General features: G+C 33.3%; 2 protein-coding genes across 2 annotated transcripts in view; one reads left to right on the top strand and one right to left on the bottom strand.

Annotated features, from left to right (window-relative positions):
- LOC124364532 (transforming growth factor-beta-induced protein ig-h3-like) overlaps nt 1-656 on the top strand; it is a 42,698-nt gene extending 42,042 nt beyond the window's left edge. The window contains exon 15 of the mRNA XM_046820092.1: nt 457-656. Coding sequence (XP_046676048.1) covers nt 457-543 — 87 coding nt within the window. The 3' untranslated portion in view covers nt 544-656. The remainder of the gene's footprint in view (nt 1-456) is intronic.
- A 2,277-nt stretch (nt 657-2,933) lies between these two features.
- LOC124364525 (low-density lipoprotein receptor-related protein 1) overlaps nt 2,934-25,530 on the bottom strand; it is a 221,709-nt gene continuing 199,112 nt past the window's right edge. The window contains 8 exon segments of the mRNA XM_046820081.1: nt 2,934-9,696; nt 13,304-13,421; nt 17,072-17,152; nt 17,279-17,890; nt 19,299-19,538; nt 21,227-21,446; nt 23,192-23,297; nt 24,197-24,348. Of these exon segments, the coding sequence (XP_046676037.1) occupies nt 9,565-9,696; nt 13,304-13,421; nt 17,072-17,152; nt 17,279-17,890; nt 19,299-19,538; nt 21,227-21,446; nt 23,192-23,297; nt 24,197-24,348 (1,661 nt within the window). The 3' untranslated portion in view covers nt 2,934-9,564.

The following is a 25,530-nucleotide window of genomic DNA, read 5'->3' as shown; positions in this document are numbered from 1 at the left end:
ATGGAACTATGTATAAATATAACTGTTTTGTAAATTAAAAAAATGATTGTTTCCATGATTGCAAATAATGTATGTTAATACTATATTCAGTTTATACATATGTACGATACACATGTACATTTTCAAAAACTATAATAAATTTGTGCTATTTCGGCTATCTTGGAATTTTAAATTTATTTACAAAATTATATTTTTATATTCCCTAAGTACCCCCACCCTTTTTTATTTTATTACAACTGGAATTTTTTATTTTGACCTATAAAAACTCAAATAATTATTTTATTATTTGTATTATATATCACATTATTCTCTAGTTCATTGCGAACAAAATAATAGTAAAAAGATTGTTTATGAATTTTATAAAACTAGTATGCAAAATACCCAACACAGCCTGCCAGTTAGGGAAAAATAACCTGCCAGTTTAAGAGTTAATTTCAAACCAATATTTTGTTACAGGTTTTGCTCCCTCAAGTGAGCAGAATAAAGCTGGGAAATGTTGCATTCGGTGATCCCAACAGGCAGATCATGCTGTTTGGCATATAAACGTTGTGACTGAAAATAGTGATAAACTTAGTGATAGACTTAAGCATGTAACATTTTTATTGTAATTAATTTGTTATTGTAATTTCAATAAACCTGAAATATATCGGTTTTAATACTTTTTTATTTCTCAAAATCTGTGAAATATATGAAATATATTCATACTGGGTAAATATTTGCTCTATTTCATATGTTCATAGTGTCTGTAACCTTAATTTTTGTACTTGTATAAACAGTACAACTATTTTATAACAGACAATGGTTTTATATCAGTTTGTACAATTGCTCTTTTTTTTATTAGTGTTAAAATGAAAAATAGCTGTTCTATGAGGCGTGTTTACAGAAAGATCCGTTAAAATAAGTACCGTTTCATTCTACTGCCGCTGTAGCGCTGCAATCGATGTTCCGCGCATGCGCACTAATCGTCCTTGTTCACTGGCTATTGACTCACGCCATTTTAGTTGTTCTATGTTGTTTTTAGTTTTCTCTGAACGTTTAAAATGTTTAAGACAATTAGTGATCCCGCTGATTGTGAGATTCGTTCTGTAATACTATTTTTGAACACAAGGAATGTGAAACCGGTTGAAATTTATTGTCAACGAGATGTTTACGGCAAAGATGTGATGATTATGAAGGAATGGTGAGAAATTGGGTTAGAATGTTCAGTGGCGGTCAAACAAATGTGCATGATGAGAATCGGAGTGATCGACCTTCTCTCGTCACCAATGATCTGGTAAGGGCAGTTGATGAAAAAATCCAAGAGAATGACTTTTCACTGTGACAACGCTCCCTGACGATTTCCAACAAATTTCACCCACTCTTTTATATGAAATTTTTATGGATTGCTTAGAGGGTATCGCAAGCTGTGTTCCCGATGGGTTCCAAAAATGCTCACTGATGTGCACAAAACCAAGAGACGGTGAGGATTTTTTAAACAAAATTGTGACAGGTGATGAAACTTCAGTCCGTCATGTCGCACAGGAAACTAAACAGCAGTCAATGGAGTGATGACACACGCAATCCCCGAAGAAACAAAAATTTAAGACAACAATGTCTGCACAAAAAATTATGTGCTCTGTCTTTTGGTAACGGAAAGGTGTTTTGCGGATTGATTTTCTCCCAAGAGGTGAAAACATTAATGTGGCAAGGTATTGCGAAACCTTAAGAAAACTAAGACGGGCAATTAAAACAAACAGAGAGGAATGGTCAGTAATGGGATTGTGTTCCTCCATGACAATGCTCAGCCCCATACCGCTGGTAACACTCAAACATAGGTTCGACAATTTCTTTGGGAGCAGTTCGATCACCTGCCCTACAGTCCGCATTTGGCACCGTCTAACTACCACTTGTTCCTGCATATGAAGCGTGAGCTAGGCGGCCAACGCCTTGAAACCAACGATGAAGTTAAAACTGCTGTGGAGTCGTGGCTACATTCATTGGTGGAAACCTTCTACGAAGAGGGTATAGACAAATTGATCACCCGCTACGACAAGTGTTTGAACATCGGTAGAAACTATGTCAAAAAATAGTTTAAGGTTTGGGCTTTCATGTAGAAATAAAATTGTTTTACTTTTTTTAAACAGTACTTTCTAAACATGCCTATATAACGTCACGCGTCATGAGAAAGCCTGCATGTTATTCCATAATCACTACCACAATCTTCCTGTAGATATCACTGCAATTATAACTCTTTAGGAGTTCTCACATCTATAATCAGAGTTTCATAATCACTATTGATAGACTAACAATACACACGCCTTCACCTCAATGCCATCTTCCGCATTGTAGAAAATTACTACGGAAATCAGTATCTATTTTTAAACAAGTTACGTTATAGTTTTCTCTAACTATCATGGTATAAATAAACTTTTTATAAATACCCTTCACGGCACAAGACAAACCTGATTCTAATAGTCATCATGGTGCACCAGTCCTGCCACTACCTGAGAGCGAAAACTGTCCTACTCTCCTTCGAAGACAGCAAGCCCAGTCTCATACTGATTGTAGTTGAAGCAACGTTATCAGTCTATCCTGAGAGTCCCTGTTGCCTTCAATGACTATTAACCAATTTTATCAAACTGCTAAGTTTGATTTATATTATTCTTCCAAAAAGAATATTTATACTAAAATTACTGATACTGAGCATATTTTCTAAAAGTTGAAATAATAAAATAAAATTGTACAGATAATATTGTATTAGTTCATCTTATACATTTCTTGTATCATACCAACTTGATTTGTATCGTGAGCTGCAAATTCAGCTGATATTTAGGAACTTTTTTAATTTAAGTGCATACTCTGAAATCCTTTGCTCAAAATATCCATTACATCTGGTCTAAGACCACAGTTCATTATTACCACTGGAACAATAGGTAGAAATAAAAGATCTTCGATATTCTAAAATTTGGTTTATTTTTTCGAACAACCATGCTGATAAATGGCTTACAAAAATATGTGTCAAAAGTAATAGCGAAATATTTGGCACGATTGAAAATATAAAAACGACATAGTGATAGATACAGTACCATTGAGAGCACAACCATTACACTCACACGAAGCACTTATAGTTACAGATGATGTACAAATAGTTGCATTAGATCAAGCGTATCACACCAAGTCACCGGTAAGAAGTCAATTTACAACCGTTACTAACCAGTTAACCAAAAAAAGAACAGGAATAAACAGAGCTCATCACCAAGGAAAAAACAGATCTACAAATAAAAAAGAGAAGTTACCCCGTACGGCTTGATAGAAACAAATACTTGTACAGTCATTATTAAAATTTAGATTTACAACAATTATAACTATCAGTTAAAATACATGTTACAATTTTATAAAATTAGGATACTCTTGTACATTTAGGACGTCATAGAAGGGTCCTTAACAATTATAAAACTTTAAATTTACAAATACTGTAAGTCTTTTACAGCTAATTTCAGTTTTCCTACACATAACTTGTACAGAGGACAGTGGTATATATTTACAGACATTGGCAAGTCTTTTGTGATAAATTGGTATTCATTTCTTGGGTGGGTTCATACTCTGTAAAGAGGTTATATAACAAAACTTTAACCCTTTCCACTTAAATTTCACGGAATTGCTGTTTCTTTGTACTAATGTTTAATGAAAATGTATGGCTTTCAATTCAATATTATTATGAATTTATTTGGACCACTACAATGTTTTGCTTACAGAATCTGGTTATGCAACATATTGAGAAATTACCAAACAACATATTGAACAAATTACTATTAAAAGATTAACACACATAGCTTTTTTAAATTTATGTATTTCTTTTAGGTATTTTTGATTTCTTGTGACAACACAGATATTGCAAATTTTTCAGATTTGTTGGGCATAACATTAATAGCCTATAATCCTATTAGATATAGAAAGCAATTTCAAGAGATAATAAAACTACACCAAACAGAACCTAACTATTATATTTTTAAGTGAACATAGAATAACATACTAACACAAATCACTGCATAGTATTCACGATCCACAACAACAAACTATGTCGGTTGTACACAGACTGTTTTAACAACTTAACAGCCGAAAATATCAAGGTTGAAACAGCACTTGTCACATAACATACAATGCATGATGTCTATGTCAGGCAATATCTGAGTGGAAAGGGTTAAATTATTACATGGCACATAGTACTAAAGTCATCAGTATAAATAATTATGTGTAGTACTAGTTAAAAAATAAAACCAAGTATTATATATTGTAAACAAAATATTTTGTACTCAGTGTAGACTTATGAAGTGTATTGTTATGAGTATAGTAATTCAAATTTGTATGCCATATAAAACTACTAATATTGATTGAACATAATAAATTCTCAAAATTAAATCTATAAAATAAAATGTCTGAGGTACATGATTTCAATAACAACCTTAGCATAAATGCAACAGTTAAAAGAAATCAATCATAACTTTATTGCACAACTTAATAAAATCACAACAGAGGAGAACCACATTGGTGTCCACAAAGTCCTTTCCTTTTTACTTTTCTACTAGTCAAGAAGATATTGTAATCAACTCTTCATGTTCATAAATTTTTACTTGAATACATTTTTAAATTAAACTCCTTAAATGAGAAAAACATTTACTATGCTGTTTGGGTTTTTATACAAAACTAAGATACAAACCAAAAATAAGAAAAAGGTCAAATAATTACTAATAAAACTATAACCAGAAGTAAACACTGTAAGTATATATCAATCCATTCAAAGAGAGACTTATCAGGTACAATCTGAACAAACATACTCCAACATTTATACACCTGAGGTTGAAGAAAGAAATCTCCTTACAAAACTAATGAATCGTATAGAAAAGTTATAGCAAACAACCTTATCATAATTCAATTCAGTTCTTAAGACTAAAACATAGGACAGCACGTTTATAGAAGGTTTGTGGAAAACTAAAATGCAGAGACAGCTGAAATAGATAAAGTGAGCCAATCCAGCTTCCCAATAATTAAGAAAACTTTACATCAACTCCAATATTGAGACACAACTAAGCAAGAGATGTACCACAGGTGAGCTAGTCCAAAATGAAAGCTTAGAATAAAATATGAATTATCAGTTCATTACTGATTAGTCTAAGACTTGATTTCTGGTGGATTTGGGAAAATAGGCCCTTTGGTTGGATAGATACTGCACACAAGAAGTTCGTCCAGTTTGGGGGTAAATCTGATGATTCTCATCAAAGCTGACGATCTGAAAGAAATATGTAGGATAGGTCTTATATGTAAGAATTCTGGAGGAAAAGAGACTCGATAATCATTGGAAGGAAAGTTAATATATACTGTCATCTCACTGGGCAGATGGGAATAAAGTATATTACTTAAGATTATGGTTAATGTGTTTGTAATTTTAACCAATTAAGAGTTGAAGAGGAATTAAGGTTGAAACTCAAAATAGCTAGAAAGCTGCCCAGCACTGTTTTACATAATCTTTTATGTTATTCAGGGTTTGTGAAACAGATAGACAAAAGTTAGTCGGGACCCCTCAGTTGGTTGATAGCTTGAGGAAGAAGTACAAAGTTGAATTAACTCATAGCAACACTCAGATGAAACACTTGCACGCGCGCACACACACAGACAGCATATTTACGGCGCTGCACAAACAAATATAGAAAATACAAACTGCAAATGAAACATTCACAAACTAATATAATTTGTTAATTCAGTTATTTATCTATGAATTTTACCCAAAATACAATAAAAAAGTATTTTAGCGATTGGTTATTTGTGTACTGCTGATCAGCTGCTGTCCACAAATAGATGTATTCTGATGCACAAACATAAACATAGAATATTTGAATTTAAAATCAAATGTGGTATACATTATCACCATATTTTCTTCCAAAAGTTTTTCTGCCAGACGGTGATTAACACTCATACAACAAAAACTTGCCTCATCTTGGGCACTGTTGTTTCCATTCATGACTCACAGCAAGCATCAGCTACTAGATTCTATCAACAATTGCAACAGAGGACAAAAGATTTCACCTGCCATTATGATGTTGGATTGGTCACAGTGTTGCCAGATCACTCTCTTGAATTTCTTACATTTCTAATGCTCGAGGAATTTAATATATATTTTTGATCAAGTATTTACTCAGTTCAGAATAAAAAAATAGTGTGAATTACTTGAAATGAATAATACCTTAGTATTACTGTATACAAGTTAAAGGTTTGTATTGGATTGAATAATCTTGCTCATGGTATGTGCAGCACAGCCGATGTAGTAGGCACATTATGTAATATGCGGGAAGAGTGAGGCAGTTCATATCACGCAATCTTTTTAAGTGAAGTTTGATTTCATTTACGGTGCTATGTGTGCTTTTTCTGGAGTATTTAACACATTCATGTTATGTTAAGTACATGAAAAACTTCTGGCCAATTAACACATCCAATCCCAACAGATTTGATTATAGATTCGATGCAGCAAAGATCTGGATTGACACATCACTACTTACAGATCTATACAACATTTAACAGACAAATTACAGGCTGTTCATTAAAGTAAGTATTACAGATACATGGTTAAAAAAATACAACAAAATACCATATGTTTCAAGTTATTTTACAGTTAAAATAGGAAAAGGCTAAGTGGATTCTCCTAAAAATCTTTAGACACCCTACACAACATTTTGTGCAGATATTTGAAGACATGGGTGCCATATCATTCAAATAATTAAATTAAGTCTCCATAAATTGATTATGCTTTTACAGGAACAAGTAGACAGATAGTGTTTCCTCATTTGTGCTTTGAATCTAATATAAATTTCTAACCATATTAAAATACGAATAAATTTACTAACAAACTACGTGTTCAATGGTTCAATCAAAAGATTACCACAATAAAAATATAATAGTTGCATTGTGAAGGTTTTAAATATTATGCATGAATGTCTTCATATAAAACAAAAATTAAAAAAGTCTTAGTTCTAATAAACTTAAACTAAAAATTCGTTTTTACTTAAGAGGGTTTAACAATAACAATATTTATCATCAACAAGCTGCCAAAATAGCTGCCTTAATATATTTATCGTTTCTAGCAATTAATGATTGTACTAAACAATTATGTTGGCCCTATATGTGATAACATTTGAACAATAATAGGCCTCATAAGAAATAAAATGCATACAAACTTAAAATATAATTACTAAAACTATAAGTAACATATGAATAGAAAAATAACCAAAAAATGATTTGAAATCTTCAAATTAAAACATTAAAATTATGTCATGGTTTAGGCTCATTGGTTTAGATGTAAATTATAAATTACAAAAATTTTTTAAATTTAACTACATACTATGGTTTAAAAAATGTCAAATGAAAAAGATCATTTTATTTTAGGATATGTAAAAAGTAAAAATACATATAAATAAATAGCAACGAAAGCAGTCTTAAAATAAAACAGACATAAACCCTGAATTATTTAATCCGAATATATGTTTACAGTGGAATTATAATGGTAAGAGTTGTGTAAATATTACAAAATTCAAAAAATCTGATTCAATGTTTAAGTAAGTAAAATATTAAATCAAAAACCATTTTTATTTTCAAGAATATTGGTTTATGTATAGACTTAAACATTTATTTGGAATTTACAACCAATTACACAATGGTTAATAAGAAAAGTTTTATTTATAAGCTGACACTGGAATTTCTTTAAATATTCAACAATCTACACTTTTGTACAAGAAAAGTTTTATTTATAAGCTGACACTGGAATTTCTTTAAATATTCAACAATCTACACTTTTGTACAACATTGTACAGTGTAATGCTGACATGGGATAATTAACCCTTGAAGTGGCATGTACTGTTTACACAACTTGTGAAACCACAGATATTATCTGATCTCAATATGTATTTACAATATGTATATGATTTATTACTATTGTAAAAATATAATAGTAGTATTATTGTTTTAATAGGTTTGTTAAATATATTTATGATTTCTGAACAAATGATAATGAGTTATATATTTTATAGAGTTTGGCTTATAGATATTTCTTGTCGTTTATTGTCTTCCCTCTAAAAAAAGTGAAAATAAGTGCATGGTTTTACACACAGTTGTATTAACATATACTTTTTCTGAATAAAGACTTGGGATATACACTGTATCTTTCTAAAAACCGGGGTAATATTTGGAACAAAATTGTGTATTTTGGATTTGTTGCTGTACAAATATAAAATTACTAAAGGATAGAATTTAGACAAATGTTTTTTATTTTTAAAGTTTTATGAGAAAAATGTACATTTGCAATTAAAACTTAGTAACTTTTTGATTTTTCAATTTTTTTACAATTTATTCTAAAGAAAATGAAGTAGAAAATGTTACATTTAGAGAATTGGTTTGAAGATTTAAGGTGTGAAAATAGTTTAAAAAAAATTTTAACACAGACCAAAAATACCATGTCACAGTAACATTCACATACCACTCCTTGGGTTAAAACCCCCTCCTCCCCATAGTTATAAAAGGACATATTTTCAATCATCTTATAGTTCAATTGAAAAAGTACTAAGTCTCAAATAACCAATGCTCTTACTCATGTTGTTTTACAATCAATTCATTTAACTCGTTTTATTTTCATAGAATTGTTGCATGTGTTAATGTGACCATGTCACTATGGTGTGTTGTGTTTTTTATTGTTTTACAGACATTCAGAGGTTTTTGTCATTTTATTGGTATTATTATTTGTCAGGGAAAGAAATGGCTTGTAATTGTAAGAACAAATCAAGTGATTTGATAGCCTGTAGGGAGAATAGGAATTAATTTTTTTTCCAAAAACACACAAAATCACACAAAAGTTTTTTATACAAGATTTATCAATTGTATATTTTGCTTGTTTTGTATAATTTGGAATTAGTTAATCTTTCACATATCACTGCAACAAAAAGTTATACAACTTTTCACCAAAGAAATGGAAAAAAGTGAATGTCAGTACAGAGTACATGCTCGAATTCCAGGGTTAATTGTAATAATAGCTTGCTATTTTAACACCCAAACTATTTGTACTCTATAGCATTAAACGATCAACTGTCTGTAAATTACTGAGTAAAATATTTTGTATGTCCTATTGAAAATTTGTGTAAAGTTACATTTGTCATACTTACACAACATCAAAACAAATAAAGCTGTACATGGTCATGGTAAATTCAATCAAATAACTTTCAGTGTGTACCATTCTGACTCAATACAAACTATACACTAACATCTAAACATGAAAAAATAATATATATATACCTAAAATAATTCTGTACAATCACAAACACAAATAATATATCGAATAATAATAATAAATCTATAAAAATCGATTAATTACTTTATCACATGAAAATGAATGACAGTTAGCCGTCAGTTGGTGCTTACATACCCGGTTACTTGTATTAGTGAACCTTAGTATAATAGCTTCTTACTACAATATTGTGTCATAAAATATAAAACTCTTTCTTAATAAGAAAAACTAAACTCGTTACGATAGTTGTGGATTATGTAGACTTAAAACTTTTCGTTTACCAAAGGATGATGCTTTTCGACAGCAGTCTCTCCTTGTAATAAACCTTTTTTCTCCTCACTTACGTTTGCCGTGTTGTATAGCGACTCGTAGACTGGATTTCCAAAATTTGCAGCCTGTAACAAAAACATTTAATTTAAATAATTTCCAATCCTTAGCGCACTTGTAAGAATGTTAATTCACAGTAAAGATACGACACAAAGTTAAAATTTGTGTAGCATAATGCCAGTCATGCCTGAAAAATAAATATAACATTTGTATAATTGACCTCTCCAGTAGTAATAATGTATCAGTACATCATGAGTAGCACTACGCTCAGGAGTAAGCGCTCAACAAATTACAAACACGAGTTAAATTGGTTTTTAATCAAATTTGGGCTAAAACAGTTTTGTTAAGTTACACAATCAATATATCCACTCCAGGGCGGTCACTCAACCGGTCAAACCGGGAATAAGCCGGGAATCTTCCTGAGAACTGGGAAAATTTAAAAAAACAATCTTTCCGTCCCCAAGAACTTATAAAACAAAGTTTCTTGAATCAAGAACTGAATATTCTCAAAATATTGTATTTTACATATGTTTGTGAGCTCCATCTGACCCCGGTTGATCCAAGGTTACCTCCACTATTGTAGTGGAGTTTATCTTGGTTAGTTCTACTCCTTTGCTGGTGCAAGCCTCTCTCCCCCCTCAAAAAAAAAAAAACACCTAACAATGCATTGGACAATTAAAATCGGCCGACCGATCATTCCATATTTCGGCACTAAACAAGCGGTGAAGTGGCAGAGCGGTCGTGACCGCGATACAAATGTGATTTTTGTACTTAATTATTATTCAGTCGCCGAAGTGAGGTCTTCGGATGAAGTTTTCAAACTCTTATTCTCGAGTAAAAATAGTATTTTGGAAATAAGTGTGTTAGATAGATAGCACAGTCCAAAATTCACCCATAAGTTTAAGAGTTCGGTTCATTGAATAATATGTTTGACAAGAAGTGTAACCCATTTTTTTGAGTACCCCAGAATATCAGTTTGATCTTTACCAAGTAACGCCGAGAAGGGGGCATTTGAGTTCTGTTGCACAGCAATGACAGAATGAGACGAGGATTGAGCGGCAGGAGAAACATTCAATGTCTAGAATTGGCAGTGGATAAGCGCCATTGTGTAGTACTGCCCTGCCGATAGGAAAAAGTTGAAAACTTTAGGCATATCTCGGTTTAGCCCATCTTTTCTAAAGTTTTAGAGCCAATAATGTTTGAAAAGTTGATTTCTTTTCTTCAGAGAAATAATTCTTTAAGCCTTCAGCAACATGGATTCAAGTCCAAACCCACTACTACCAGCCATGTTTCAATTTATTATCTCTGTCCTTACTTCGTTGGATAACAAAATGGTTTCCATTGAAATATCTTTTGACCTCAGCAAGGCGTTCGATTGTGTTATATAAGAAGTCTTGTTGGGCAAACTTGAGCATTACAGTGTATGTGACCCTGTCCTGACTTGGTTCACATCACACATATCTAGAAGGAGCTAAGTTGTGCGACTCATAAGTGATAAAAATATGTATAAGTCAGACACTAGAGGTTTGTCATGTAATCCCTCAGGGTTCCATTCTTGGGCCAATACTTTTTATGATTTACATGAATGATCTGCCTCTACATATTAAACAGGGCCAAACGGTCATGTATGCTGGTGACTGCCCGCTTCAGGTATCTCGGTCATCATACTTTTCAGTCATCCAATCCGTAAAATTTAGTCTAGAAGAGTGCTATAATTGGTTTACTTGTAATGGACTATACCTGAACTGTAGCAAAACGTCTTACATACACTTTGGTTTTAAGAGTCGATCACCGATGAACTTAGACCCCATTATTCTCCCTAATGATAGACCCTTAAATCACCACTTTTTTTACTGAGCTTCTGGGTCTTTACGTGGACAAGTCACTCAGTTGGGACTTCCAAGTTGAACACGTTTGTCAGCGTTTTCGTTCCATGTGCTTTTTACTGAGCTCTCTCTCCCGGGTCTGTAGTCTTCAGGTGCTCCTTACCGTATACTTCTCCAACGTAGAATCTTTACTACGATATGGGGTAGTATTTTGAGGAATCTCAAATGGCAAGAACTTTATTAGAATTTTTAGAATGTAGAAATGGTACATTAGAGCTGATTTAAAGCTTAACAGCAGAGAGAAATGCAAACCCCATACAAGAGGTAGGACCATGCTGGCAGTTCACAGGCATTCCACCAAGGTGTATGAAAAAGGACCTTATTACCTATGTGTAAGAATTTATAACGCCTTACGCACTGATATTAAGAATCCAAATTAAGAGCCTGCGTTTAAACATAAATTAAAACATTTTTCCTGGAAAGAATGCCATATACGATTAGGACCTTTAATGACTTCAATATGTTTTTTTTTACTGTTGTTTATTTTAACAAGCATTGTTTTAATCCAATAAATGTATTTATGATGTGTTCATAACTTGTAAAATGTGTGTTGAACAAATAAATACTTTGATTCTTTGAAGTCCAAGAAGTCAACGGTAGCTGTGACTGTTTATCACAGATTAGAGCTTCCCACTGAAACATTTGTGTAGGTTTGCTCCCCTCTTAACACTTCCACAGATAACGACTCTCCACTGCCCAACCACTGTCATACTCAATAACATTTTGTTTTCATTTATATACAGGTACCTACCTCTTCACCCCTTTAGGCCAAGCAAATAATTGATGTATCAGTACATTACTAGTCCTTTTCCACTTAAACTAATATCTACAAAGAGTTAAAAGAGGGTCATATGGAAGTAAATTTATCTTCTATAAAATAGAATGTATTTTAAACATAATTTCTACAAAGATATTATCTTTATTGGGGTATTTGTCATAGTACTTGTTGGTTTACACTTGGCTACTGACCAATCTTCAGTTGATGTTTATTGTGAGCAGACATATTGCGAGTGACCTGCATTATTGAGTTCAGTTTATGATTAACTATTTAGTTTTATTAAGTGGATGTTTTAGATTAGTGAGTTGGTATTACTAAATTGCCAATGGTTATTTTAATTATTTTAGTGACATCTCTTACTTGAGAAGAAATTTACAACTACTGATTAATTTTCATTGCCTGTCAAAAAGGTTTCATTACAATATTGTACTAAATTAGTAATTTGTAGTATTTCTTATGATTTCTAAATCTTCCAAGTTTTTTGTCTATACAATAAATATATGATTGGTTATCAAAAAACAAACTACTTTGTAACAATATGCCTCGTCAACGTGTTTTGCAGCACATAGCAATAGAGGTGAAAAGAGACTCAATTAAGTAAGTCAATGGGTTAAGCCTCTCAAACATTATCCAAGTCTGTCTCACAACTAGACTGTACCAGGTTCGCTTGCAGTTAGGACGCGTAAATAATCTGTCAGTGATGCTTAAAAAATTATCAAATCTAGTCAGCTACAAAAAAGGCTCTACCTGTGCGGTTTGCACGTGCTTATAGCCAAGTGGTAAACCAGTCGTTCGACCAACTTGGTGCGTTTAGTGTATCACCACACTCTATCATATCTCAGTCTAACTTGGTTCTCACCATCTGACCAAGTTGGATGACATGATGAACCAAGTTAGATAGTGCATACTCGTCCTACGGAAATAAAGTGTCTGCAGTTATAATAAAACTACAAGTGTTTTAAAATAAAAGGAGGTAATAAAATTTAGACGAAAAAAAAGAGAAAAGCTTACCCTGTCAGGGTCGATGGTGAAGTCTCTGTCCACTTCATCATCCAACTCCTGACTTTGGTACATGGGATTACTAATCTCCACGTTGTCCTGCATGCGTACATGGCTGAACCCTTTCCCACTACAACATAACAGAATCTTATTTATTACAAGTCACTGAATACAGAACACGCTTTACTTTGGTAACAATGTAATAAGACAAACACATTCTTGTTTTTTCATACATAAGAGAAGAAAATTAAACAGCTTGGCAAAGTCATCACTCTCAGACAAAACAAAGTTTACATTTTTATATTTTGTTCTATCGTAGTTCATAAGCGATCAATATTAAAGCTGTCTTTTAAAATCTGAAGGCTAACATAATCACAAATATTTGGTATCAGAAAGATATTAATGAAAAGTTAACTTCGCACTATGTGTCATACACTTTTTAACTTAATTGAAAAAATATTTACTCAAACCAGTTATTTGTTGGATATTGTGTAATTTACATTGAACACTCAACCACCACTAATCTAGAGTAATTCATTAAGGGTTTGATGATCCTAAACCACAAAGTGATAATGCATGCAAATATGACCATAGATATAAACCACTGTTGTTAAAACCAACAATTCAAATTAAATAATGATTATACATTACATATGACTTTTTTTATTTTAGTACAATGTTATTTTATTACATTTTAATACTAAATCAATTAGGAAAAATTGTTTAAATTGGGTGTAATTATTATGCATAGATTTTTGTTGTGGCTCATTTGTAATGAGACACAATACATAATTATATGATTTTTGAAATAAATTAGTTTCAATGTTTGAATAGGGTTTCTAGTTATTATTGTTGGTGAAACAATGTTGTGACCTATCATTAATATTTCTTTGTTTATAATTGATTATGGAAAATGGATGATTGAAATGAAATTATATAATTTATTAGCCCAATAGAACATTACACTATTATAACATTACTAAATAAGACATTACTAACATATAGCTACAACTAGCTAAAGTATGGTACTTCACATTTTATTATTTTTTGGTGAATTCAGACAATAATTATCTAAAGTATAAATTTTAGTTTGAAGCATACATTCTTTAATAGCCTTTTTCAAAGCCTTTAATGTGGGATTCTCTCTCCTCACTAAAGGTAATTTATTGAAAAATGTTTTAAAATTTGTACTTTTGTTTATAAGCCCACATACAGAATGAAGATTATGTGTCATAGTAGTTATATGAGATAAAGAATTGGATTGAATTCTTTTAGAAGTTGAGTAAAACCTTCCATTATATAAAAACTTCTCACAGCCAAAATTTGAAGATCAAAAAAGTGGCCTTTACATAATTATTAAATTATAAATTTCCAAGAATTCGGATTGCTCTTTTTTGAGTTTTGAAAACATGTTCAATAATATTGTGAACTACCACAGCAATCAATTCCATATCTTATTACAGATTCGAAATAGCCAAAATAAATAGTTTTTGTTCTTAAATCCGTCAAATCTTGAATTTTACAAATAGCATAACGTGCTGAATTTAGTTTCTCATTTAACTGACTGATAAATTTATAATTTATTGTAGAAGTTCATTTGTTTGCTAAAAGTTATTTCAAGTTGGTTTCTAATAAAGTTAAAATTAGGTATTGATGTTTTGGGAGCATTTCAGGAATATCTATTAGCGTTAAGCTAATTAAATATCAAATTAATGTTTTCATGTAATTTTACAATTAATTGTGATGTTATCAGCAAAGACAATTAATTTGTCACATAAATTAAGCTGCTGGTGTGTCATTTATAAAAATTAAAAATTTTGTGGGCTCTAAATTGAACCTTGGAGTACACCTGAATCTATATAGAGGGGATGGATATTTATGGATAGAGCCAGGGCTGTTCTGAACTTTATCTACTTCCTGGCTGCGACCCCTCACATAGGTACTAAACTAATTGAGAGCAACTCTTCTGATAAAATAATGCTCTAATTTGTTTAAAAAAGTTTTATGGTCTACGCAATCAAAAGCTTTCCAAAGGTCACAAAACAGACCGCAGGTCACCTCTTTCTGGTCTAAGGCAGCCAGCACATAGTTAGTAAACTTACAATAATGCCTCAAGTTCACAAGTTGGATTTAAAACCATGAACTGATTTTTTTTTTTACTGAGAATTATTCAAACAATTGTACAAGCTATGATTTTACAATATTTTCAGATAATATAAAAAACAAACAAAAAACTGAAAGCTAAAATAGGCCTGTAATTTTCTGCATAGTTTGAATTATTGTTTTTAAAATATATTGGAGTTACTCTGGCTAACCTTGAGATGTGAAGACACCATAAATTGTGGGAGCTATTTGCCAGAGAGCAAAGAGGTTTTTACAAGTTGTGGATGTGTTCCTTCAATATTCTTGGAGGTATTCCATCCAAGCCTGGTGTCTTGCTTGATTTAAATTTACTTACAACTTTGATTATCTCTATGTTGAAGATTGGATAAAAATAAAGTGAAACATTTACAAACTCATTTTGCAAAACTTGTTGAATTCAGCAAGTCAAGCTGGTTAGAAATACCATGAGGTACACTTGTGAAGTGGCTATTAAATTCTATTGCTACATCCATTAGATTAGTAAAGTCCATTTACAATCACATTAATATTGTTATAGAAGAAAATGAGTTTGTCTCAGATTTATTTATATATTATGTTGTTTTTAGAATATTATTAAAGAATTGTATTTTATTTACTAAAAGTTCCTTTGTTGTACCTAGGATTATTTGTTATGACAAGTTATATATTCTTTCCAGCTGTTTTCTGTGTTTACTGACTTGGCTCCTGGAAAACAGCTCCATTGTCAGGACAGCACTTGCCCTAATCGCATCAGCCACCTAAGACTACTGACAACTTAAATTTTGTTGTTTTTCACGGGAATCATAACAAAATACCAGCTATCAACAAATTTTAAGAAATTTACATCAAACGATCCACCACAAATTACATCAAACCAGTAATTGGCCTGCTCAAAAAATATCCTAGGTTTAGTCATTTTATTGTTTTCATTCTTTAGTAATAAATTATTGACATTTATTTTAATTTGAAGGGATAACATGATAACTGGTATTCACCACCAGTTAAAAAAAAGAAACATTGTTTTGAGGATTAAAATATGTCCTCTCTGACAGCAGTAGAAGAGGACAGATTACAATCCTTGAAATGTTAACCTCATCAAAAGTTACCCTTTGAGGTCTCATTAAAAATCAAACCAATTGTCCCCAGGTTGTATTTATTATATGTTATATTACATGATTTTTCCATAATACAAACAAAATGAATGAAATACTTTTTTGTAATATATAAAAAATAAAATATGAAATTGATAAGAGGTGATCTTTATTTCACACACATAAAGAATAGACAAAATTACATAAAAAATGTATATAGGTAAAATAGCACTAAAATACAGCTAAAAACAATACCTCTAAAAAAAAACTCACATTTTCCTCACATGGGATCGAACCTACATTGTAATTAATTTATTTGGCCTGGGTCCAAATAGTTTCAGAGACATGACTCAAAAACTGGAAATTTATTGATCAAATGCTTTATTTTGCCATGACGGTTATGGGGGACTGTGCAAAGTGGAAATAGTGTAAATCTCACAAAGAAAAATTCATAAAAAAAAAAAAAAAAAACTTAAACCTGTTCTTATAGTAAACTTTCACTTGTAATGATGTTGATCACAATCCTCTTAAATTGATTGTAAACTGCTTATAGTATAATAAAATGTACCTGCGTTTAAACTTGACGATGTAGTAGGTGAGGCCTAGGGCGATAACGATCAGTAGCACAAGGGACATGAGTACAAACAATGTGGTAATAGCAAGATTGTCCTCCTCCAGATCTATAGACACTGGCACAGCAGCTCCGGGCGCTCCCACCCTGGTCTGGCAGCGTAGCCCTACATACTCTGGTGGGCAGCTGTAAAACACAAACAATGTGGTAATAGCAAGATTGTCCTCCTCCAGATCTATAGACACTGGCACAGCAGCTCCGGGCGCTCCCACCCTGGTCTGGCAGCGTAGTCCTACATACTCTGGTGGGCAGCTGTAAAATACAAACAATGTGGTAATAGCAAGATTGTCTTCCTCCAGATCTATAGACACTGGCAGAGCAGCTCCGGGCGCTCCCACCCTGGTCTGGCAGCATAGGCCCACATACTCTGGTGGGCAGCTGTAAAATACAAACAATGTGGTAATAGCAAGATTGTTTTCCTCCAGATCTATAGACACTGGCACAGCAGCTCCGGGCGCTCCCACCCTGGTCTGGCAGCGTAGCCCTACATACTCTGGTGGGCAGCTGTAAAACACAAACAATGTGGTAATAGCAAGATTGTCCTCCTCCAGATCTATAGACACTGGCACAGCAGCTCCGGGCGCTCCCACCCTGGTCTGGCAGCGTAGTCCTACATACTCTGGTGGGCAGCTGTAAAATACAAACAATGTGGTAATAGCAAGATTGTTTTCCTCCAGATCTATAGACACTGGCACAGCAGCTCCGGGCGCTCCCACCCTGGTCTGGCAGCGTAGCCCTACATACTCTGGTGGGCAGCTGTAAAACACAAACAATGTGGTAATAGCAAGATTGTCCTCCTCCAGATCTATAGACACTGGCACAGCAGCTCCGGGCGCTCCCACCCTGGTCTGGCAGCGTAGTCCTACATACTCTGGTGGGCAGCTGTAAAATACAAACAATGTGGTAATAGCAAAATTGTCTTCCTCCAGATCTATAGACACTGGCAGAGCAGCTCCGGGCGCTCCCACCCTGGTCTGGCAGCATAGGCCCACATACTCTGGTGGGCAGCTGTAAAATACAAACAATGTGGTAATAGCAAGATTGTCTTCCTCCAGATCTATAGACACTGGCACAGCAGCTCCGGGCGCTCCCACCCTGGTCTGGCAGCATAGTCCTACATACTCTGGTGGGCAGCTGTAAAATACAAACAATGTGGTAATAGCAAGATTGTTTTCCTCCAGATCTATAGACACTGGCACAGCAGCTCCGGGCGCTCCCACCCTGGTCTGGCAGCGTAGTCCTACATACTCTGGTGGGCAGCTGTAAAATACAAACAATGTGGTAATAGCAAGATTGTCCTCCTCCAGATCTATAGACACTGGCACAGCAGCTCCGGGCGCTCCCACCCTGGTCTGGCAGCATAGGCCCACATACTCTGGTGGGCAGCTGTAAAATACAAACAATGTGGTAATAGCAAGATTGTCTTCCTCCAGATCTGTAGACACTGGGACAGCAGCTCTGGACGCTCCCACCCTGGTCTAGTTGAATCATAAAATATAATAAAAAAATTAATAAACTTAAAATATGATTTTAATAACAAATAAAATTACATATTAAATTTAGTTCAATGATTCATTTAAGTTTTAGTCCAAAGGTTTAAACCTAGTAACTCTTCACCTTTATGTGAAAGCCTTGTATAAATTTTAAACTAATTCATATCTCTATCTAGTAAACCAGTAATCCAATATTATTTTAATAAAAACCAAACACTGTATAGTAAAACATATTTTAAGAGTCAAGATTCCAGATTCTTAATTTATTTTTAAACATATATAAATGCAATTGATATTGTCAGAAAATTCATAATATTAGTATAACTAGCCAATACAACATTCCTCAATTTCATATATACAAAATTGTTGAATAAGCCTATAAGAAAATAAATAAGTTCATTACATAACAGCAAATAAAATATATAAGAAATAATAACAGAGAATAAAACAAATAACAGGACAAATGCTCATCAAAAAGGCCTTGCCCAATGTGAAATAATAAATAAATTTTAACAGAAACAACAAATATAAAAACAGTAAACTAAAATTTTATTGCACTAGTGTCACGGGACAAATACTCGTCAATTGAATACATTGAAAAAGAATCTGTTTACACCCTCACATAGCGAATTATTGTTAGTTCAATATCAAGGATTGTAAATTCTACTCACACACAGACAGGGCCCATATCTCGGTCCGGAGACTCTCTGCAGGAGCCCCCATTGAAGCAGAAGTTGTTGTCGCATGAGGATCGTATCTCACAGCGCGGGCCCGCCCAGGCATCCAAGCAGTGACACTGCGGCCCCGCCATGCTCCCACCCAAGGTGCAGGTACCGCCATGCTGGCAGTAGTCCACACAGCCAGGAGACACTGGCTCCTCACAACGCTCTCCTTCCCATTCCTCCGTACATCTGAAACAGAACAGACATTGTTATGTTTTAAACTGAACTGGAAATTTTTAAAACACATTTTTCTAGTAAATTGTAACCATTTCTTTTCTTAACCACAGTACATTAAATTTGTGCCTTCAACTGAATGTGATTAATATGGCTGATTGCCAAAGCCTATTACTTACATTTTAAAGTTGTCTATGTGCTGTATTCAAAACATTCCCCAATATGATGTTCAGACTTCCAAATATTGTATTAAACTACATTTTTCATGTTTTATAATAAAATGCAAATCAGTAGATACATAAAGCAAAATAAGCAAAGCCTCAACTTTAAAGAGTGATCACACAGATGCACTCAACTATGCAATAACACATTGTTTACAAAGACTGTAAGAAAAGAAGTACGAGTATGAATTGGAATACATGGTCTCAAACAGCAAGAGCCATAGAAATAGAAAAAAATTATACCAAAATATGCAATCATTATAAATATTTACCAAAGGGACGAAAAAAAGTTAATCCATGGGCGTCAAGAGTGAAAGATGTTAAGTGCAACCCCTGAAGGATGTTTTAGCAACTTGTGGAATAAAAATGCCAATATACTAAATGCTTATTCCTGACGGCTTTCAGGTTTTTTTCTATATAAACCCTATAGCACTAGATTTTATAACACTATACTATTTTTCCATAATTTACCTATTATATATTACCAAGTTTCAAACCCAGTATTATTTTCTATGTAGGGTAGAAATTTATATACATTTTTTAAAGTAACAAACTAAAATAATAACTTATGATATAAATTTTAAAAATGTTTTGTTAATCAATAAATGCATACTGTTTGTTTACAATAATGTATACTGTTAAAAATTAACAGGTCAGACTTGTCACTTCTGCATGTTTTACGAGACAAGGTAATAATAATTATAGCAATTTTGTTTCCATGACACAACTGCTATGATGAGTAGAGTAATTGTGAACATTACTTTGGTTACTAAAACCAGATATATTATCCTTAACATATATAAAAAAAATTAAAACATATTAAGAGTAGTATTACAATTCTTAACCTAATAAAGTGGTTTACAATGAGCACAACTAGACGCATTACAGACCAGCCTAACTGCTCTTTCTGCAAAATAAAAAAGATAATTTTGTTGCCAGGGAATAGCCCTACAACGTAATTCCATACGCTAAAATACTATGAATATTGGCGTGGCGTACCAATAGTTATTGAGTCAAGATTATACCATTAAGGGATCTAAATTAAAAAATGCCCCTAGCAATTCGAGTAGCTACAAAATCAATGTGAGTTTGTCATTTAGTATTAGACTAAATATACTTTCCAAAAGACTTGAGATAAAACAGTCAATACAAATTTGATGATAAACAAATTTAATGCATGATTTTTAAGGTTTATAGAAACTTCAATCAAAATTAAGTTTAAAAAGAGCACACATGAATTTATCAGTTAATAGACAACTACATATTTGCATTGTTGCTATAAATATTATTTCATTATAATATAAATTTGTTAAAAATCTTGACTATCTAGTTTTGTGAGTCCTGATGTGGTACAAAGAGACATGTCTAAAACCGAGAAAGTTAAATGATTTCTTTTTCACAGTTTGTAAATATCTAGCATCTTTAAAAACTTCAATCATTGTTCCTAAAATTTGTTTAGTGAGCAGCTAAAGTGATAATTACCGGCAAGTGGGTTCGCCACTGGAGGATGTACAAGTCCCACCGTTCTGACAGAGATCAGGCGGACAAGGATGGCATATCTCTGGTGGGGTAGGTGGGCAGAGACAGGCAGCGACACCTTGCGGCGGGCACGAGCAGTTGCATACATCCACCTGACAGCGGCGGCCCACAAAACGTGGCGGACACTTGCACACCAGCTTCTTTGATGTCACCTCACACTCACCTTTATCCAACAACATAATAACATGTAGTGATAAAAACACATGTACGTGAACAACATTCAGGAGAGGAAATGGGAAGTGATAGGCATGTGATTGAAGGGCTTTGATGTGAGAAAAATATAAATAAGGAATAATTAGAACTGATGGATTATAATATATATAATAGCTGAGTAGCTCTATACTCATCAGTTACAATATTTTATATTTGTAGCTGTACTTGAATGGATAAAAATGTTTTGAGTTGGATAATGCTGTTGAGATTCCATCATCATAATTCAATATTGGTTTGCAATCAGGGTAATTAAAAATCTGGTACTCAAGGTATAGCAATGTCATAGATATATAAACTACAAAATTTGAAAATGAAGGAATGACCAGTACAAGGTGAACTAAATAATGGTCCATAATAACAACAGCTCAAAGATGGAATCTGACATTAAGGCAGGATTTAAGCTGAGATGAACATTTTCTAGGCAAAAATGCTATAGTTTCTTCAGACATTTTAGCACAAATATTTGTCTCGAAGTACTTATTGACAGCATTGGTATTCTGCAGGAGATTACAATAATACTTATCGAAAAACAGTCTTAATTCAACAATACTTAAGCCTCCTTTGTTTGAAGTATGTTTTTGACAATGTGTTTATGATTGTGAAGGAAAAAGGATTTTTCCGGACATTTACCATCAAATGAATACATTGCAGTTTAGTAGTAAAGCGCCCAAACCAGAATACACAGAATACAGAATGCTTTTATTCGTGATCATTGAGAACAGAATGGTGTCAAAAAAATACATTTCCAACCACCAGTAACCAGTACATTTTTTACCAGTAACTTTTTCTATTCTTACAGACACAAAACTTGATTGTAAATAATTTACTTTATACGTCTTTACACAGAAATAACCAAGCTTAAGTTTAATGCAACCCTCATAATTTTAGCTCTATTAGTTAGTTAGTCGTTAACGTTCAAACTCGGGTATCTATACTTTTTGATTCGAGAATAGGCAAGCATCTTCCAACCAAACAGTTTGTCAAGCGGCGGCACTGCACGTGTCTAATATTTTATATACATGAAATTACAGATAATGACAAAATGTATGACCTTGTAGTACCATTTAAAAACAATATTTTTAATGCTGTAAACTGATTTTCAAAATGCGATATACTTTTTATGCAGTTAGTTCTTTCTTGCTTTTGTCGCAATTTTGCGAGAGCTTTTCACAACAGCGTTGCATTTTCCCTGCTTGTTTCACAAAATGTGACAAATGCGATCGCAGCTCAAACCCTGCTTTAAGACTACTAAAGGATCTATTAAAAAAGGATAGTTTGAGAGGATAAAATTATAGACATTTACTATCGTGTTACAGCTACAAAAAATACAATTTGAGGGTTGATTTTGTGGAAAAGATAAATAATAGTTCTTAAAATATTAGGTTTCTGTAATACATAATGATGGCAAACATCAATAATCCTGTTATCCTTTCACAATTAAAGACAATACCCAATTTTTATTCTATTTTATGTAATTCCTTTAGAGACTAATTGTGTTCCAACTTCTGAGTAATTTTGAAGGGACGAATCAAATCTGTAAAAACACAAAATGGTTCATGATAAGATTTTAAGTTTGGGTGGAAAAGTAAGAGATCAATTCACACATAAAGTTCTTGAAAATATCAAACATTTGGACCAGTCAATCCAAACATTCCTTTATTTCAAGTTGAGGTAAGAAAAAAAAAAATCTCTCACCTCCATTCTGGCAGAAGCTGTCACAACCGTCACGTTCACATCTCTTACCAGTGAACCCTGGTGGACACTGACACAGAGGTCCATCAGGAGTCAGGTTACAAGAACCCTGGAATTATAAACACCAAATTAATTCCTGTAATCTTTGAAAAAAATGTAGTTTAAAACTTAACATTTTTACAAATAAATAAATTCTTCTACGTATACAATTTTCCTTTATAGGATTTACTTCAGCACTTTTAAACATTTATTCACTTTATGTTCTGATTCACATGGCTAACAAGTAGTATTAAATGGACATTCAACAACATATCAGCAGGAGAATTTATAGAGTTCTCTTCAACCAAACTAAGTGTAAAACAGAGCACTGTTAGCTTTGAAATCTTAGATGTTTGTAAGGATGATCTCTTCCTTGAGCTAGCAATGTACACCCATTTCAAGCATTTTATATTTATTTTTAAGTGAGTGCTTAAAAATCCAAGGCACTGCTTACAAACCTGTAATTGGATAAAGCTGTTAGAATAGGTCTGGCACAAGTAAAATTTAAAAAATAAATGTTTACAATTCTGTCAAATGAAATTGGGAGAAAATACAGTTCCCTGACTACTCCCAAAAGTATGAGGTGAAGTTTACAAAATTGTTACTCATATTTAAAGAGGGATTTTCTAAATAGAAGAGTCATTAAAAATGATTAAAAATGTCAAGAGACATGATTTACATGACTATTGAGGAACACAACTTATTATTACAAAGTTCCAGGAAAAAGTCAGATTTTATTAGTTAAAGCATAATATTCAATATAAATTGAACATGTAACACCACCTAGTGATAGACCAGGAAACTTGATATTGATATTTCCTTAACATTTCTATGCTATTTAGATTCGGATCTCGTCAAAACCAAAATAAGAAAGGACAGTGGTTAACTTGTCAGCCTCTATCTTTCCAAACAAAATCGATAGGAAGTTAATACGTCAAAGAATTAAAAATACAAATACGAATATCTTACCTTGTGGCAATAGTTCTCACAATAAGAGGTCTCACACTGGGAGCCGTTGTATCCATTGGGACACAGACAGTGGGCTCTATCACTTGTAGTGTTTCGTAGACATGTGCCTCCGTTTTGGCACACCAAATCTGTGCACTTTTCACAGCGATTGCCTGGTAACAAAGTTCAAATTCAAATTTACTTGTTGCTGTAGACATTACAAAATGTATGGTAATCATTAGAATTATTTGTTTAGAATTAGTAACAAACGCACAATATTAAAGCATCAGTTAGAAACCAGTATATGCTATCATACCCCAGTCATTCCTGCCAATATTTCCACATACAGCCCTGGTTGTCAGTCTACTGACTGTGTGATCACCTAGTCATATGCGATTAACTCGTCAGTACTATAAAATGTTTGGGATCCTTAAAAGGGTTTCAAATTAATTTTAACACCTTGGGCATTTAGGCAATCTTTGTTAAATTTGGCAACTAGTTGATAAAATGAATCCCTGCCTGTAAGGGTGTGTGTTCGTAAACCCCCTCTTGTGTCTGCCAGGGCACATTTCGACATTCAAAGTAACGTTGTCTCCCAAAATGTACAGATTATGTAGTGTCACCACCACCCACGATGCCATGAAATTCAAATTTGTCAAGCAGCACACATAATGTGGGATTTCAATTCAACCTTTCAAGCCCTCTGCAAGTACGTCCACTAGACTCACTACTGCATCCATGCTTGACTTACTCTTTCTGAAACCAAATTGATTCTTAGAAAACAGGTAGTGTTTGTTCAACAAACGAAACAGGAACATTCTGATCTAAAACAGTTTATATAGAATACTTGGTAAAAACCAGCGAAATTGAGACGGGCCTATAATTATTTGTGGAGATCTATCGTCTTTCTTAACCTGTTGACGAGTGCGCACAGCATTTGCCGTGCCGCTATGACGGTCCATACTGAGTGCCTCATAGACCAGTGACAGACTTTTAGGGAGTAAAATAAAAAAAAACTTTTAAATGTTAATAAACTTGTTTATTATAGTTTAAATGTATATAAAAATACATTGTAGATTGTTAAAAGTAATAATCTCGTTTTAAAACTTTGCTAGTGTGTGATACTGCTCAAAACAAGGATATATACAAAGGGTGACCTCACATGTTGAACATTCATAGCTGGTTTCTTTTCTTCTTTGTCCAGTTCGAGTGGTGTGTTTGCACACATAGCACTGCCTGAGTAGTTTACGCTTCTTTGTGTCATACTGGGGGAGTGGCCTTATAAAATGGCGACCTTGGAGGCGTAGTGGGTCTTGTGTCCCGCATCCGTAAAATAGTTTTAAAAGTTATCACCA

This window comes from Homalodisca vitripennis, chromosome 1 (assembly GCF_021130785.1).
Source record: "Homalodisca vitripennis isolate AUS2020 chromosome 1, UT_GWSS_2.1, whole genome shotgun sequence".
NCBI lineage: Eukaryota > Metazoa > Arthropoda > Insecta > Hemiptera > Cicadellidae > Homalodisca > Homalodisca vitripennis.
The sequence above is the reverse complement of the archived record's forward strand: the minus strand, read 5'-3'. Positions and strand labels throughout refer to the sequence as shown.